At 45.1% G+C, this 17,527-nt stretch overlaps 1 protein-coding gene across 1 annotated transcript; it reads right to left on the reverse strand.

Annotated features, from left to right (window-relative positions):
- Window positions 1-305: 305 nt before the first annotated feature.
- LOC123071422 (putative disease resistance protein RGA1) lies at window positions 306-4,059 on the reverse strand. Its single transcript, XM_044494968.1, has 2 exons — window positions 3,415-4,059; window positions 306-2,756 (listed from the first exon to the last, which is right to left on the reverse strand). Exons 1-2 carry the CDS (start codon window positions 4,057-4,059, stop codon window positions 306-308), a joined length of 3,096 nt encoding a protein of 1,031 aa, XP_044350903.1.
- Between the last annotated feature and the right edge of the window lie 13,468 nt (window positions 4,060-17,527).

A 17,527-nucleotide genomic window follows, 5' to 3' on the forward strand; every position in this document is an offset into this window, starting at 1 on the left:
CAGTTTAATGCATACGAAAGAAAAATCCGGAGCCATAAATTTGGCTTGGCATTTGAAACAATGTTATTAAAATTACAGCAGGCACACTGGTAAATAGTTCAGCGCCCATGAAAATCATCAAGAAACCACCACACAGCTCCAGGATACCTTGGCATGGCATTTCAATCAAAGGGTTGAAACATCATTCGCTGTCTTGCTATGCCCAAATTTTCTCAGGATTGATACCAAACCATCAGACGTCCTTCACCGCCTCTCTGATACGTCAATCAGTAGAAAATTGATGAACAAAACATAAGCAGAGTTAATTAGTAGCAGATCATCATGTTGCACAAGCAATGTTTATACAAATACCAAAAGGTCAAGCAAAAGGGGATTACAGTCTTACATCTAAATGTTTTCTCGGAGATGTGCCTGATCTTTTGCCAGTTTGGATGTCCGACTGTTTCACAAGACTTCATAAACTCATCATTGCAACCCTCAAGACGAAACATCTTAAGAGATTGGGGCAATGTTGGAAGCGACCTGATATTTTTGCAGTCAGTGATGGACAATTCCTTGAGCGATGTGAGGTGCTCCATATTGTTTGGTAAAAATTTCCAGCTGCAGGCCGAAAAGCGGAGCACACGAAGATGTGGGACAGCCTCGAGTTCAGGGCCAGAGCCTAGTTGACTCCATCCATTTAACCAAAGTTCTTGCAGGTCCTTTGGACCACCGTTGTGCTTACCTACCATCCAATCTGGGTACCTCGTACCTTGGTAGTAAAAGATGTGCAGTGTTTCAAGCCCCACGGGAGGGCACAAGCCCTCGATTACCTCTGCTTGGATTTCTGAATTGCACCTTGTATCACCAGGATACCACCATAGTGACACACATGTGAGCCGTTCCTTGGCAGCTAGATTGGCTTCAAGAGCTTCCTCCTTGCTTTTAACAATGTTAAGGCCAAGAATGCATAGGTCGCCACGAAGCTTGTTTAGATTCCTCAACTGCTTTACTTCATACCCTTGTTCATTCTTTACAATGAAGCATGGCAACGTTTGGAGTGAGGTCATCCTGCCTATGTTAGGAAAGTCACTATGGCAGATCATGTGTTGTAGGTTGACAAGGTCAGCAAAGGAAAATTCCAAAATTTCACCATAACCAAAATCCAGCAACTGGATATGGTGAAGTTTACTTAGTGCGCTTGGTAAATTTATCGTGCAAGAAAGTTCTGTCCTGAAAGCAAGATAGCGTAGGTGCTTTAACTGACTAATAGATTCTGGGATCAAGAACTTTCTGGGGTTTTCAAGTGCACAATATTGATTACTCCAATCAATGGACAGTACGCGCAATTTCGGCAGCCTCTTGCATATACTCTCAATGACTTTATCCTCTAATAGTGTACCCCTTTCAACAACGTAAATGGTGCGTAACTTTTCCAATCTAAGGATCTTCTCCGTAATCCATTCTGAATCATAATTTTGAACAAAAAGATGACGAACATCTCGAGGAACATCTCCTTTCCACCCTTCGCCACTTTCGATCCATTTATTCTCGATCCTAAAGTAATCACTTCCGGAGACCTTTTTTGCTAAATCATGCATAAGATCATGAATTGTAAAGTAATCTCCTTCTGGTTGAAGAAATGAGCATGCCACTAACTCTTGAATGTAGCCCTCAGCTACATCTTCCGTGTCCTCCGTTGCACAACTGTTCTTTACAAACCCTTGGGCTATCCAAAGGCGGACTAACTCGACTCTTGTCAACTTGAATCTTTTGGGGAAAATATTGTAGTATTCTAAGCACCGCCTAATGTCCGGATTAAGCTGCTGATAGCTCCACCAAAGAGCATGCATGGTATCATTCAACATGTCAAGCTTTTCAATATTTTTCCCAAATTTGATATTTGGGTTTGTCCCAAGCCGTCCTGCCACTACTACCGCTGCAATAGGTGATCTATGTAGCTTGTTTGCTATCAATCTCCCAACCCGTACAAATTCATCAGCACCAACACTTGTTCCGCCCAATGCATAATGCATAAACATCGTCAAGTATTGATCCTCATCCAAATCTGGCAGTTTAATAGGTTCGTCAGCACACAAAACTCCAGCTGCATCTTTGGTTCGAGCCGTCACGAGGATGGTGCTTCCTTTGATCCCAGCATTAAGTGGAGAAATTAGTTCCTCCAGCCGTATGTCATTCTTGCTCTTCACCCAGAGATCATCCAGTATCAGGAAGAAACGTTTGCCGCACAATGACTCCTTCAACTTCTCCTCCAACTCCTCATGATCTGAAATATTGGAGTGTCGATTACTGGTAATATCCTTCAACATTTCATGAAATATATCATCCACACTGAAAGTCTCAGACACATGAATACACATGATGGTGTCAAAAAGTTTCTGCTTGCATTCCTCCTTTATGTAATCTCGAATATATTGTGCAAAGGTAGTCTTCCCAGAACCTGCAACACCATATATGCCAATCACAGAGTAACATGGACTAGTACTCGAGCTTGGTGCATCACCGTGCGGTGTCTCATGGAACCTTGTCATGATATCGTCACGCAACTCCTCTCGACCAAATACCTTCCGCTTGCTAGCAGTTCTAATTCGGCACCTGTTCTTGTTGGCAATATCATCAGGTGCAATATCCCTTGGTACACACAAGAGTTCTGACTTCTTCACTTCATTGACGACTCTTTCTAACTCCTCTATTCTTCTCTTCAAGTTCCATCTCGAGATAGCCGCACCCAGAGAATGTGATGCACTTGCATTCTCCTGTAAGCCGTAAAATAACAAACGAGTATAGTGCAAACCAATTAGATATCACTAGTGGGAAAAAGGGAAATGCAGAAAAAAGACAAAAATCATTGGTAGGACAAAACAGACCATGAGGGAAAAAAATAAACATGTGACATGTGATTAAAGGTTTATCCGAATATATCTACAACTTATCTTATTTTGAAGATCGCTTCCTGAAAAACGGGATGATTCGGCTGATAACAATGGATCATGCACAGTTCTAACTTTTTGAGGGTGACGTTTCTAAGCTCGCGCTCCTATATATGCACCCGCACGAACGGTAAGTAAAAAGTTCAAACAAATCTGAATGCTCTAGTCTTCCAACCCAGGCACTACCCTTGTCCTTTCTCGCGAAAATTTATGTACAGTTAGAAGACAAGAGCATGTTCTAAAAAATTTCAGATGTTTTTTGAACTTTTTACTATTATTTTTTGTTTTACTATTCATGCGGGTGCATATGAATTATTTCGGTAACTTTGAATCTATGTAGACATGCACTGTTTAGTTCTTACAGATGAAATTAATAGGCTGTAAATTAGCTCTAAAATAGAAACTTAATATCCACGTACACTGCTTATTTTGGTGAGGCAGTGTAGTGTAGATGAGTAGTACCACTTTGAATTGGGTGTAGTACCTGATAACTTGTGATGCCAACCACGTCATAGGACCAATCTCTGTATAAGCAGGCAACCTTGAACACATCAACTACTGAGTTGTATAGTGATGTACAACAGAACTTGAGCAAGTAGAAGGAGCTGCACCAGCAAGAGGACCACCATCCCGAGGAATCAGAGGGTGCAGTCACCGGGACGGGCTCGCCAGAGGGCGCAACAGCAGTGGAAATCACTGGAAGCGCATCTTCTGACCTACGCAAGAAGATATTCCGCGCCCACTGCAGTAGCTGAGCCGATCCGCTCCGGGCGATGCGCTCAATTCTCGTGTTGCAGGTCTGCAAGATGCTGTCGCCGCCGACGATCTTGTGCTGAGCATCGTCGAAGATGTCTTCGGCCTCCTCCCGGGCGTGCCTCAGCACGGCGGCCATCTTGTCGAGCGTGGCCACATCGGATATTCCTCCCCTATGCAGCATCCTCTTTTGATCCACGGCAAGCAGCGTCTTGTTCAGCTCCGGGATAACGTGGATCTCCAGCTCCCAGAGCTTCCGCGACGCGTCGAACCCGCAGGAGAGGATGTTGGGCAAGAGCAAAGTGATGATGGGTGAGACTAACCAGCCAACTATGGCTATGAATGCCGCAGAATCCCAGTCCCAACCAACGGCCATGGATCGATCGATTTGCTGCCGAAAGATGAATGAAGAGTGTGAAATAGGGGGAAAAATCACAAGGCGGCCAGGTAGACTAGACAGAGAGGAGCAGTTCGGGAAGACATGTTGATCTTGAGTAACCTTGTTGAGGAGAACAAAAGCTTTCGTCGATGTCGCACCGTCCGGCGTGGTGGACGGCGGCAAGGGCGTCCTCGGGAGCAGTGTGGGGTTCTCAGGCGTGGGAGAGAAACCGCGTGGTGGTTTAAAGCCGGACGTGCTGCGGAGATAGCAAGAGCCATGGTGAGAAAGCGCGTGATGCCTTTGCCTGCCAAATCCATCTATCTTTAATTACAAGAGAGAAAACAAAAAATATACATCAAAGAAGCCGGCCAGCCGGCCTTTTGTCACTTTGTTTGTCGTTCCTTATTTCTTTCCGCAGCTACTGAGCTGAAACATTTTGTTTATATTTCTCCATGAAATGCATGGAAAGACTGCCTACAAAGGACCAAAAGTGGCCGAATCCTTTCCCAAACCCTAGTACCCTACGCAAGCTGGAGATATGTGCACCGGGCTGCCTTTTTTTTAGATAGCATACCATCTATGCCAAGTTGTATTTTTCTGTCACTTTTTGCAGATGTCCAATGGCCCAAGGACTCTGGCGTGCGATGAGTGAGCATTGGAGAATGCCCTAGTTGGAAAACATCGAGCATACAGGACGGGAGTGGTTGCTGCATCTTCTCAACAAGAGCAGTGAGGAGGAACGACTTCCTATATTGATGACACTATGGAGAACTTGGCATGTACACAACGAGCTGACACACCACAAGCCGACGACTCCCATTGCTACGTCCCGCCATTTTTGAATAGTTATATGATGTCGCTCTTGTGCTTATAGCAGAATCCTGCAGCAAATTTTGAGAAGGGGAAGAGGGTGGTGTACCAGGACGGACGTAGCCATGCATGCCAACCAGTGCAAGTAAAAGATGCAAGTACATGTAAAAGATGGAACCGGCCACCGTCGGGCTAGAACAAGCTGAATACAGACGGAGCGTTCATTGAGGAGAATTGGACGGGAGGAGCTGGTATGATACTGCGGAACCGTGAAGGACATATCGTCTTTGCATCATGTCGTTTTCTTCGTACATGTTCTAGCGCCCTTGAAGCGGAAGTTTCACCATGTGCAGAAGGCATTGCCCTCGCCTTGGAGTGGAGCACAGAGCCTTTTATCATCAAAACAGGCTGCTCTGTGGCTTCTCAAATGCTTATGGATGACACGCCAAATAGATCTTCAATGGCTGCTTTAGTTGAGGAAGGGAAGCTACTACTTAAGTCTGGGCGTGATTACTCTATAGCACATGTTAGGAGAAGCCAAAATAATGTAGCTCATGTTTTAGCACAAATGGGTAGACCATCTACTCACACGGCCGTCTGGCTCTGCCATGGCCCAGACGAAATTGGCACTCTTTGCCAAGAGGACTGTAATGAACCACCTTGATTGAAATGAAATTAATATTTTTCACAAAAAGTTGTATTTTTCTATGTATTCTAACCCCGACGTCTAAATATCACTATATTGAAGTTGCATGTTGTGTAGTATTAACATCATGTAATCAACAAAAAATTCTAACACCTATATTCATCGAGTAAATAGCAAAATACTACCACAATATGGGCTAGGTTCAGGAAAACTACATTTTTCTTTAATTTCTCAGAATGCTACCACTATTTTGGTTCGCTGTTCGAAAAAACCCTAATGGTTGAATAGTTAAGTTTTAAGCTAGATCGTGACAGCTCGCGCCCACTTGTCAGGTTGACCGTTGACAGGTTATGACAAGCGGGGCCCATTTTCTTAAAAAATGCAATTGGGCCCCTACAATAAAAATTATAAGGAACCAGGTCCCTGTAAAAAATACAAAAAGAAATCGTATCCTGCTGGCGAGCTCGTCGCCCGGAGCCGATGTGATGGTCTGTGGGCGTTGCTTTGGCCGTGGCTGCGGCGGCCATGGCTAGCGGAAAGCAGCAACAACATCTGGCGCCACCCGGGCTGCTGGTTGTCGGGGCCACCCCGTGGTGTTGCTCGTGGGGGACTCTATCTAACCGACTAGATCCAAAGCACTCAAACAATGGTATCAGCCAAATCAGGTTAGACCTTTTCGGTAGAAAGAATTCAAAGCAAAAGTTCCATCCCTCCCCAAAGAACCCTAGCAGGGCAGAGTAAAGAAAACCCCCAAAGTTCACCGGAGTATGGCCTATGGCCTCGCCGGCAAAGAGCGCCGCCGCAAGGCCGCGCCGTCCCTCTCGACTCAGATGCGCATCGGCAAGCCGAGGCATCCGAAAGAAGGACAAACACCCTGCAAAGGGCAAAGGGGGCACCGCAGCCACGCCGTTCGACGGCGGCGCGCTTCCGCTAAGGGAAACGCGTCACCGGCGAAGGGGAGGCAACGGCGCCACGGATCGCTGTCGTCGCGCACATGGGAGCAGAAGTGGGTTTGTCTCACGCTTTCTCTCTCCGCGGCGCGGTGGACAGACGAACAGAAAAGAGGAGGGAAAGACAGGCTCGCGCGGTGGCCGTCGCCGGCAACTGCGCGCGGCGAGGTGGCCCGGCGAGCTGTACAGAGGCCGCCGTCGAGAGGCGAGGGGGAGCAGAGGCGCAGCCGTCTCGCTCTCTCTCTCTCTGCCAGAGAAATGAGAAGGGAAGGCATGCGCGGCGCGGTGGTAGACGCCGTCGCCGGCGGCCGGCGCTCTCGCGCGGTGGCGCTCGACGCCGTTGCCGGCGAAGTCCCGTAGGGGACAGAGGCGAGCGGCGCGTGAGAGGCGAAGAGGAGAAAGAGTGGCCCTAGGGTCCGATCGGGGCGATAGGTTGCTTGGTTTTGATCCAACTAGAACTGCGGATGACCGTCGGATCACGGTGGACGCTCTAGATCTAAACCCTAGAGCGGCGCGGGCCTTCTGGGCCGAAAGTGGACCAGGCCGGCGGCAGAGTCGCGCGCGCTGGCGCTGGGCCGAGGCCACAGCCGCGGATGGCACGCAGGCCAGGCCGTGGGCTGATTTTTTTTTTCCGCTGCGGGCCGCGCGCGCTGGGTTCTGCTGCGGCTAATTTTTTGTTTTTCCAGAAAAAGAAAAATCTCTGAAAAGTAAATAGGAACTTTCCTGATATATTTTTTGATTGTTCAGAAAATAGAGTGTTTCTGTAAAGTAAAATGCAAATTTTCAGAAAAGAAATGTTCATGAATTTTATAAAGAAAATTAAAAAGTTCATAACTTTTTATTCTGTCAAAGAAAAAGTTTCTGTAAAGAGTAAAAGTTCGTGAATTTTTATTCATGATTTTCCGCTGCGTAAATAATTAATAGTGCTCTTTTATGAAGAAAATAAAGTTTAGATAGAATTAAGTTTTTAAGAGCATGTTAAATGATTATTAAAATGAATATGGTTATGTTATTTTTATGACCAACGTTGTTAATAACATGATCATGTTTATTATTGAAAATAAAAGTGCTCTTTTAAAAGTGAATAGAACTAAAGTAAAAGATTAAATTGTTGCTTCTATAATGCATTTTTTAACCAACTGGTTAAAATTGCTTAGAGAGTAAAAGAGTACAGATTGTTTTTTAATAGAATATTGTAAAGTTTCCACTGCAAAGTAAAAGTTTTATCCTCCAATTAAATTGGAACCAACGGGAAAATTTAATTGGAAGAAATGCCCTAAGCAATGTTTTTCCCCTGTGGGTGAAATAAGATGCAGATAGTATCCACTATGACAAAAGAAAGATATTTGTTTTAAAGTTAATATATGGTATTGTTATTTTCTGACCAACGTTGATGATAACAGTGCTATAATTCTATGAGTCTTATGTTCAAAGTTTAAATCTTTGATAAATTTGGTATCAAAGTGATCAATTTTTAGAGAACGGATAAAGATCAAGAAATGATCTTAAACTAGAGAAATGTATATTTCTTGTTCCCGTTGCAATAAAGTTGATGATGATGATCAATTCTTAGCAAAGTTGTTTAATAGAAATACTATCATCGCATTGTTTATGAGTTATATGCATTATTTCCATTTCCGCCCAACGGTGATATGAAATTAATGTAGAAGGATGATGTTTATTCTAATTCTGCTACAACGGTGATTTAGAATATAAAAGAAAGTTTCAAAAGTTTAATGTGCATTATTTTTAACCAGACCAAAGTAGGGTTAATTTTATGCCCATTATTGTTGATTATTGGCTAAGTTTTCTCAGACTAAAAGTTTTCCATGCTTTCATTCGTGAAAGTGAATGGCTGGGTACTTGTGACCCGAAAGATGACCAAGAAAGGTCATAACGTGAGGGAGTATGTTCTCTCTAAAGAATGGCATCAAAAGAAAAGAAATAGATCATTGAGAGTCTTGGTTGATGAATGTCTTTCATGTACTCTCTATGAAAAAGATTTTTCAGTCAACATGATTTGAGATGAAACAAGCAACATGTGTGTTTAGTTTGACCAACGTCGGATCAAGCATGTGTGTCAAAGAGCATTCAGATTTATTTGAATATGCAATCAAAAGAGCCAATTCTGGCACTTATGTTCCCTTACAGGGAATTACCCGCATGGCAGGAAAAGATGACTAGATAAAACCTGCATGACGGGAAAAGTCTTGGAAAATACCTGCGTAACGGGGTAAAGCTGACATAATATTATGTCAAAAATCATGTATGGCGGGAGAAATTCTGGCAAGAGAAAGATATCATAACTATGTGCTTTTAATGTATCCCACTCAGGGAGAAAAGAATGAAGTAGCTGAAAGGCGCAACCGTACACTTATGGATATGGTGCGCAACATGATGAGTCATTCCAACTTGCCATTGGGATTATGGATGGAGGCGCTTGAAACCGCCACATTCTCAATAGAGTACCAAGGAAGTCGGTGCCAAAACACCGTACGAGCTATGGACTGGAAGGGTGTCCTCCCTACAACACTTCAGGTGAGGGGGGTGCACTGCTGAGACCAAAATGTTTAATCCAAACATTGCAAAGTTAGATACCAAAATAGTGAGTTGCCACTTCATTGGCTATCCAGACAGATCAAAAGGTTTTCGTTTCTACTGCCTAGAAAGATATACAAAGTTTGTAGAAACAAGACATGCAGTCTTCTTAGAGGACAAAATGATGAGGGGAAGCTAGCTCAGAAAATTGATCTTGAGGAGAAGAGGGTGCATGCACCTAATTCGATGATTCAGGAGCCATTTTCTCACTACCAGTTGCAATTCCACCCATGACAACTATGGGGGTAGACCCGGAACCTGTCCGTCAGGAGCCGACTGAACCCGTTGTTGAGCATGAAAGGGAGGTGCTGCAGAAAATTTTAGAAGAAGTGCCAGAAGTTGAGGCACAGAATGTGCCAGAAACTGAGGCCCTTAGAAGGTCTACAAGACCAAGAAAGTCAGCTATTTCTACTGACTTTAAAGTTTATAACACAGAAATGGTTCATATGGAAAAAGATCCCACCTCATATGAAGAAGCCATGAGAAGCCCTCATTCATCGATGTGGATGAAGGCAATGGAAGACGAGATGAAATCGATGAGTTCCAAAGATGTTTGGGACTTAGAGGAAATTCCTAAAGGAGCCAAAACAGTAGGCTGTAAATGGGTCTACAAAATTAAGTATGACTCTAAAGGGAATATAGAAAAGTATAAAGCACGACTCGTGGCAAAAGGATTTACACAAAGAGAAGGGATAGATTACAATGAGACATTTTCTCCAGTCTCATGTAAGGATTCCTTCAGAATCATAATGGCATTAGTTGCTCATTTTGATTTAGAATTACATCAAATGGATGTTAAGATGACATTTCTGAATGGTGATTTAAAAGAAAAGGTCTACATGAAACAACCCAAGGGTTTTATCATGGAAGGCAAGGAAAATATGGGATGCCGCCTGAAGAAATCCATTTATGGATTAAGACAAGCCTCTCGGCAGTGGTATCTAAAGTTTAACTAAATGATTAAAAGTTTTGGATTTAAAGAAAATATTGAGGATAATTGCATTTATGCAAAGTTTAAAAATGGGAAATATATTTTCCTAATCTTGTATGTGGATGATATCCTGCTTGCTAGTAGTGATGTTAGTCTACTACAAGAAACAAAGAAATACTTATCCTCAAATTTTGACATAACAGACCTTGGTGAAGCATCATATGTTTTGGGCATAGAAATTCACCAAGATAGGAAAAATGGAGTCTTAGGACTATCACAGAAAGCATATTTAGAAAAGGTTCTTAAAAAGTATAATATGCATGCGAGTAAAGCCACACCTGCTCCTATAGTCAAGGGCGATAGTTTTGGGAAATTCCAATGTCCCAAGAACCAGTACAAGATCGATCAAATGAAAACAGTACCATATGCTTCGGCAGTTGGCAGCTTACAGTATGCACAAGTGTGCACTCGCCCTGACTTAGCTTTTATCACCGGGGTACTCGGTAGATATCAAGAGAATCCAGGCATGAAGCACTGGAAGATGGTAAAGAAAGCATTGCGTTATGCGCAAGGCACGAAGGACTACATGCTAATATACAGGAGAAGTGATTCCCTAAAGATAAAAGGGTATTCAGATGCAGATTTTGCGGGGGACAGAGATGATAGAAAATCCACGTCAGGATACGTCTTCACTCTCGCTGGGGGAGCTATTTCATGAAAAAGCTCCAAACAGTCGATAGTTGCATCATCCACGATGTATGCAGAATTCATAGCATGCTTCTAAGCCGCGGGGCAGGCGATATGGCTAAAGAAATTTGTACCCGACTTGAAAGTGGTAGATTGTATTCACAAACCACTAAAGATGTATTGCGACAACCAACTCGCAGTATTTTACGCTCACAACAACAAGTCGAGTAATGCTGCCAAAACAATAGAGATAAGGTATTATGTTGTGAAAGATAAAATCCAGGATCAAACTATAAGTCTCGAGCATATAAGGACAAAGGATATGCTTGCGGATCCGCTAACGAAAGGCTTACCACCCAATATGTTCAAGGAACACTTAGCCGGCATGGGTTTAAGGGAAAGCCTTATGATTTCTGGATAGGCCCAAAAGAAACAGAATTTGCTTCTGAACATAACGTATGTTGTAGCTGTATAATTCTAACGGCAATTAAGTTGTGACGATGAAACATACTCTATGTACCAATATGTGATGAAACAAATAAACTAGAAAGTATAAAGTTAAAAAAAAGTAAAGTTGAGATCAAGGGGGATAATGTTAGGTTGATCTCCTCCCGGTCGAGCCCAACGGCTCGACGGGTCCTTGACTCGCGCCCTGATCGGGGGCGCCCAACCAAACCATGGTTGGTGGGCCCCTGTGGCCCGCGCTATATAAAAAGAGGTGGGGGCCGAGGCACGTTTTCACGAGGTTGATCGTTGCCACAAACCCCACCGATACTCCCTACCGATCTAGGGTTAGCGCGGTGCTCACGGGAAGCTCCACCATCGCCGCCATCCACTCTCTATCATCACCGCCGTCGCCATCCACCATGGCCATCTCGGCGGGATCATCGACTCAGAGAGAAGGTAGGTTTACCGGATGATCTAGCCTACCCCGATCCAAAGATTCTAACACAAATGGGTAGATCATCTACTCACACGGCCGTCTAGCTCTGCCATGGCCCAGACGAAATTGGCACTCTTTGCCAAGAGGACTATAATGAACCACCTTGATTGAAATGAAATTAATATTTTTCGCAAAAAGTTGTATTTTTCTATGTATTCTAACCCCGGCGTCTAAATATCACTATATTGAAGTTGCATGTTGTGTAGTATTAACATCATGTAATCAACAAAAAATTCTAACACCTATATTCATCGAGTAAATAGCAAAATACTACCACAATATGGGCTAGGTTCAGGAAAACTACATTTTTCTTTAATTTCTCAGAATGCTACCACTATTTTGGTTCGCTGTTCGAAAAAACCCTAATGGTTGAATAGTTAAGTTTTAAGCTAGATCGTGACAGCTCGCGCCCACTTGTCAGGTTGACCGTTGACAGGTTATGACAAGCGGGGCCCATTTTTTTTAAAAATGCAATTGGGCCCCTACAATAAAAATTATAAGGAACCAGGTCCCTGTAAAAAATACAAAAAGAAATCGTATCCTGCTGGCGAGCTCGTCGCCCGGAGCCGATGTGATGGTCTGTGGGCGTTGCTTTGGCCGTGGCTGCGGTGGCCATGGCTAGCAGAAAGCAGCAACAACATCTGGCGCCACCCGGGCTGCTGGTTGTCGGGGCCACCCCGTGGTGTTGCTCATGGGGGACTCCCCATGGCGCAGATTGAGCAGGCAAGCGGCGGTGCGAGCCTCCCCATGGCGCGGACCTGAGAATGCAGCCGTGGCCGGCAGCAAGTAGCAGCGGCGGCAGAGCTCGAAGGGTTGCTGCCTTGTGGGTGCACGCGGGGGAGCTCCAATGGCACGCAGCAGCGGTGGCGGAGCTCCAAGGGCGAGCAGCAGCTGCGGCGGAGCCTTGGTGCTGGCCGTCTGTGGTGGCGTCGGCCGTGGCTGCGTCGGCCATGGCGTGCTCTTCTGTTGGGAGAGAGATAAGGTAAGGAGAGAGAGAGAAGGAGGAGAAGGGGAAGAAGAGAGAACTCACATGTGGGCCCTAAATTTAAGTTAATGGTCAAACAAATAGTCAATTAACAGTTTATTTAGGAGCGAGGCCGACCTGTCATAAACCGGAAAATTTAAATCACATAGTCATTTGGGTTTTTAGGAACTACAAACCAAAATAGTGGTAGCATTTTGGGAAATTAAAGAAAGAGGTAGTTTTCATGACCCCTAGCCTGTAATGTGCTAGTTTTTTGCTATTTACTCATATTCATCAGAACTTTCTGTTCTTTAGCTAACACAATGCCACGAAGTAATATATTTCCTAAGTCGACAGGAATAAAGCCAGACATTTGGTTGCTTAACTCTAAATTCTGGAGATTCAGTAAGTAGCCCAATTCCGAAGGTATTGTGCCTGTGATTTGATTTTTATAGAGAAAAGGTAAATTGAGCATAGTAAGGTTCTCTAGTTCTGGGGGTATGGAACCTGTTATTTAACTCTTGTAGAGCAGAAATTGGTTAAGCACGGGGAGGTTGCCTATTTCAGGGGGGATGGAACCTATGATTTGATTTTCAAAGAGATAAAGTTCCTTCATCTTAGTGAGATTGGCTATGGAGATTGGAATAGGACCTGAAAAGTCATTCGTTTGAAGTTGAAGACTTTGCGAATGTACCAACCTGCCTAGTTCTTGGGATATAGGCCCTGAAAGTTGATTACCGTATAGGTACAAATCATTTAGTTAGGTCAGATTTTCAAGGGCTTTTGGTATCATGCCACTTAAGGTGTCGTTGCATAGCTATAGAGTTTGTAGGTTGACAAGCCTTCCAATCTCATTAGGTTAACATTGTTAGAGCATCTCTAGCAGACCCCTTATAACGCGTTCTAAGGGTAGATTTTAGCTGCGGCAGAACAGCCCCCTCAAACTTAAACTGTAAAACCAAATATTTATTTATATTCCTTCCCCACGCTTTCTTTTTCCTCTCGCCCGTGTCCATGGTCAGCTAGCTTGCTCTAGCTATACCGACGGACAGCGCACGAAGCGGCCAAATACAGAGCCGCCGGCGACCAGATACAAAGCGCACGAAGCGGCCAAATACAGAGCCGCCGGCGACCAGATACAAAGCGCACGAAGCGGCCAATCCAGGTGCTAGCTAGCTCCTCCGTCGGGGCAGCCAGAGCTAGCTAGCTAGCTCAGCTCAAATAGATCCAGGATCTAGCTAGCTCAACTTGGATCGATCCAGGAGCGCTAGCTAGCTAGCTAGCTCCTCCATCGCCGTAGCAAGAGACGCAGCGGGGTGGATGGCCAGGGCGGGCGACGGGCTACCGGGACAGACGGTCGAGGCAGGCGATGGGCGGCCGGGGCGACGCGGACGGGCTGCCGGCATCCAGGGATGGGCTGGGCGGCGTCCGAGATGGCACGGACGATAGACTCGGAAATTTCCGTGGCAGTTGGGCTCCCGCCAACAGTTTTCTCTCGATACAGGGCACCGTAGAAGCGGACGCGAAAACTTTGTTTTTGCGGACCAGGAGGAGCTTTTTACCGCACCCCTTAAAAAAATTTACAGGTCGAAGGTGTATAAGGGGTCTGTTCGGGCTACTTCCTTCGCTCGAAACTAAAAACTGACGGTTATTTTACAGTTCAGTGGGATATACGGGGTCTGCTAGAGATGCTCTTAGGTTACCCGAAAAGAAGCAGGGATATGTCCTGAGAGTCTGTTAAATTCGAGAGAAAGCACCCTGGGACTTTTCAGGGCACCAATCTCATAAGGAATTTTCCGTGTGAGCTTGTTATAGTGAAGGTGAAGTTCCTAAAGTGCTGACAGGGAGTTGATACTAGATGTTGGTACAACATGGAGACTGTTTTTATGAAGGTCGATATATGCGAGGAATGGAAGAGCCGAGAAGTTGAGCTCACCAAGTTGGCCATGGATGCCAGCATTCGGCAGGGAGATGTCAGTCACCACTCAGAGCATGCGGCGACCATAGCGAACAGCCATGCACATGATGCCCATCCTATTGCAAGGGCTAGTGTTTTCCTGCCAAGAGCTAATCTGCAGCGGTGGGTTTGCAAGTGTAGCTTTCCAGTGAAGGAGGGCCATGCGTTGAGACCTCAGCGAGATCCCCCCATGGCGTGCTGCATGTGCTTCTTCCAAGAGAAGAAGGCACGACACCAGTAGTAGGCAGAGGTACAACAATGGTGTTGAGGAAGATGTCATTTTGCTGCCTAAGGTTTGTGTTAGAATAAATACGAGGCAACCATCGATCATCCGAGGACCAAGCAATTACACGAGGCACGACACCGATATTTGTTAACGAGGTTCACCGATATGGATACTGAAGGAAATATGCCCTAGAGGCAATAATAAAGTTATTATTTATTTCCTTATTTCATGATAAATGTTTAATATTCATGCTAGAATTGCATTAACCGGAAACATGATACATGTGTGAATACATAGACAAACAGAGTGTCACTAGTATGCCTCTACTTGACTAGCTCGTTGATCAAAGATGGTTATGTTTCCTAGCCATAGACAAAGAGTTGTCATTTGATTAATGGGATCACATCATTAGGAGAATGATGTGATTGACATGACCCATTCCATTAACTTAGCACCCGATCGTTTAGTATGTTGCTATTGCTTTCTTCATGACTTATACATGTTCCTATGACTATGAGATTATGCAACTCCCGTTTACCGGAGGAACACTTTGTGTGCTACCAAATGTCACAACGTAACTGGGTGATTATAAAGGTGCTCTACAGGTGTCTCCAAAGGTACATGTTGGGTTGGCGCATTTCGAGATTAGGATTTGTCACTCCGATTGTCGGAGAGGTATCTCTGGGCCCTCTCGGTAATGCACATCACATAAGCCTTGCAAGCATTGCAACTAATGAGTTAGTTGCGAGATGATGTATTACGAAACGAGTAAAGAGACTTGCCTGTAACGAGATTGAACTAGGTATTGAGATACCGACGATCGAATCTCGGGCAAGTAACATACCGATGACAAAGGGAACAACGTATGTTGTTATGCGGTCTGACCGATAAAGATCTTTGTAGAATATGTGGGAGCCAATATGAGCATCCAGGTTCCGCTATTGGTTATTGACCGGAGACGTGTCTCGGTCATGTCTACATTGTTCTCGAACCCGTAGGGTCCGCACGCTTAACGTTACGATGATAATTTCATTATGAGTTTATATGTTTTGATGTACCGAAGGTTGTTCGGAGTCCCGGATGTGATCACGGACATGACGAGGAGTCTCGAAATGGTCGAGACATAAAGCTTGATATATTAGACGACTATATTCGAACACCGGAAGTGTTCCGGAGAAGTTTCGGATAAAACCAGAGTGCCGGAGGGTTACCGGAACCCCCCCCCCCCCGGGAACTAATGGGCCTTGTTGGGCCCTAGTGGAGAGAGAGAGGGGCCGGCCAGGGCAAGAGGCGCGCCCCCTCCCCTTGAGTCCGAATAGGACAAGGAAGGGGGGGCGGCGCCCCCCTTGCCTTTCCCCTCTCCCACTCCTTCCTTCCCCCTCCTTCTTGGATTAGGAAAGGGAGGGGCAAACCTACTTGGAGTAGGTTTCCCCCTCCTAGGGCGCGCCACCCCCTTGGCCGGCCCTCTCCTCCCCCCCTTTATATACAGAGTTGGGGCACCCCATAGACACACCAATTGATCATTGATCTCTTAGCCGCGTGCGGTGCCCCCCTCCACCATAATCCTTGATAATATTGTAGCGGTGCTTAGGCGAAGCCCTGCAACGGTAGAACATCAGGATCGTCACCACGCCATCGTGCTGACGGAACTCTTCCCCGACACTTTGCTGGATCGGAGTCCGGGGATCGTCATCGAGCTGAACGTGTGCTAGAACTCGGAGGTGCCGTAGTTTCGGTGCTTGATCGGTCGGGCCGTGAAGACGTACGACTACATCAACCGCATTGTCATAACGCTTCCACTATCGGTCTACGAGGGTGCGTGGACAACACTCTCCCCTCTCGTTGCTATGCATCACCATGATCTTGCGTGTTCGTAGGAATTTTTTTGAAATTACTACGTTCCCCAACAGTGGCATCCGAGCCTGGTTTTATGCATAGATGTTATATGCACGAGTAGAACACAAGTGAGTTGTGGGCGATATAAGTCATACTGCTTACCAGCATGTCGTACTTTGGTTCGGCGGTATTGTTGGATGCAGCGGCCCGGACCGACATTACGTGTACGCTTACGCGAGACTGGTTCTACCAACGTGCTTTGCACACAGGTGGCTGGCGGGTGTCAGTTTCTCTAACTTTAGTTGAACCGAGTATGGCTACGCCCGGTCCTTGCGAAGGTTAAAACAGCACCAACTTGACAAACTATCGTTGTGGTTTTGATGTGTAGGTAAGAACGGTTCTTGCTAAGCCCGTAGCAGCCATGTAAAACTTGCAACAACAAAGTAGAGGGCGTCTAACTTGTTTTTGCAGGGCATGTTGTGATGTGATATGGTCAAGACGTGATGAGATATAAGTTGTTGTATGAGATGATCATGTTTTGTTGAAGTTATCGGCAACTGGCAAAATCCTTATAGTCGTCTCTTTACTGCATAAGATGCAAGCGCCAAATAATTGCTTTAGTTTATCGCTATGCGATAGCAATAGTTGCAAGAGCAATAGTTGGTGAGACGACCACGTGACGACACATTGATATAGATCAAGATGATGGAGATCATGGTGTCATGCCGGTGACGATAGAGATCATGACGGTACTTTGGAGATGGAGATCAAAGGCACAAGATGATCATGGCCATATCGTGTCACATATTTTGATTGCAGGTGATGTTTATCTTTTGTACATCTTATTTTGCTTAGTTCGATGGTAGCTTTATAAGATGATCTCTCACTAAATTTCAAGATAAAAGTGTTCTCCCTGA

This window comes from Triticum aestivum, chromosome 1A (genome assembly GCF_018294505.1).
Source record: "Triticum aestivum cultivar Chinese Spring chromosome 1A, IWGSC CS RefSeq v2.1, whole genome shotgun sequence".
NCBI lineage: Eukaryota > Viridiplantae > Streptophyta > Magnoliopsida > Poales > Poaceae > Triticum > Triticum aestivum.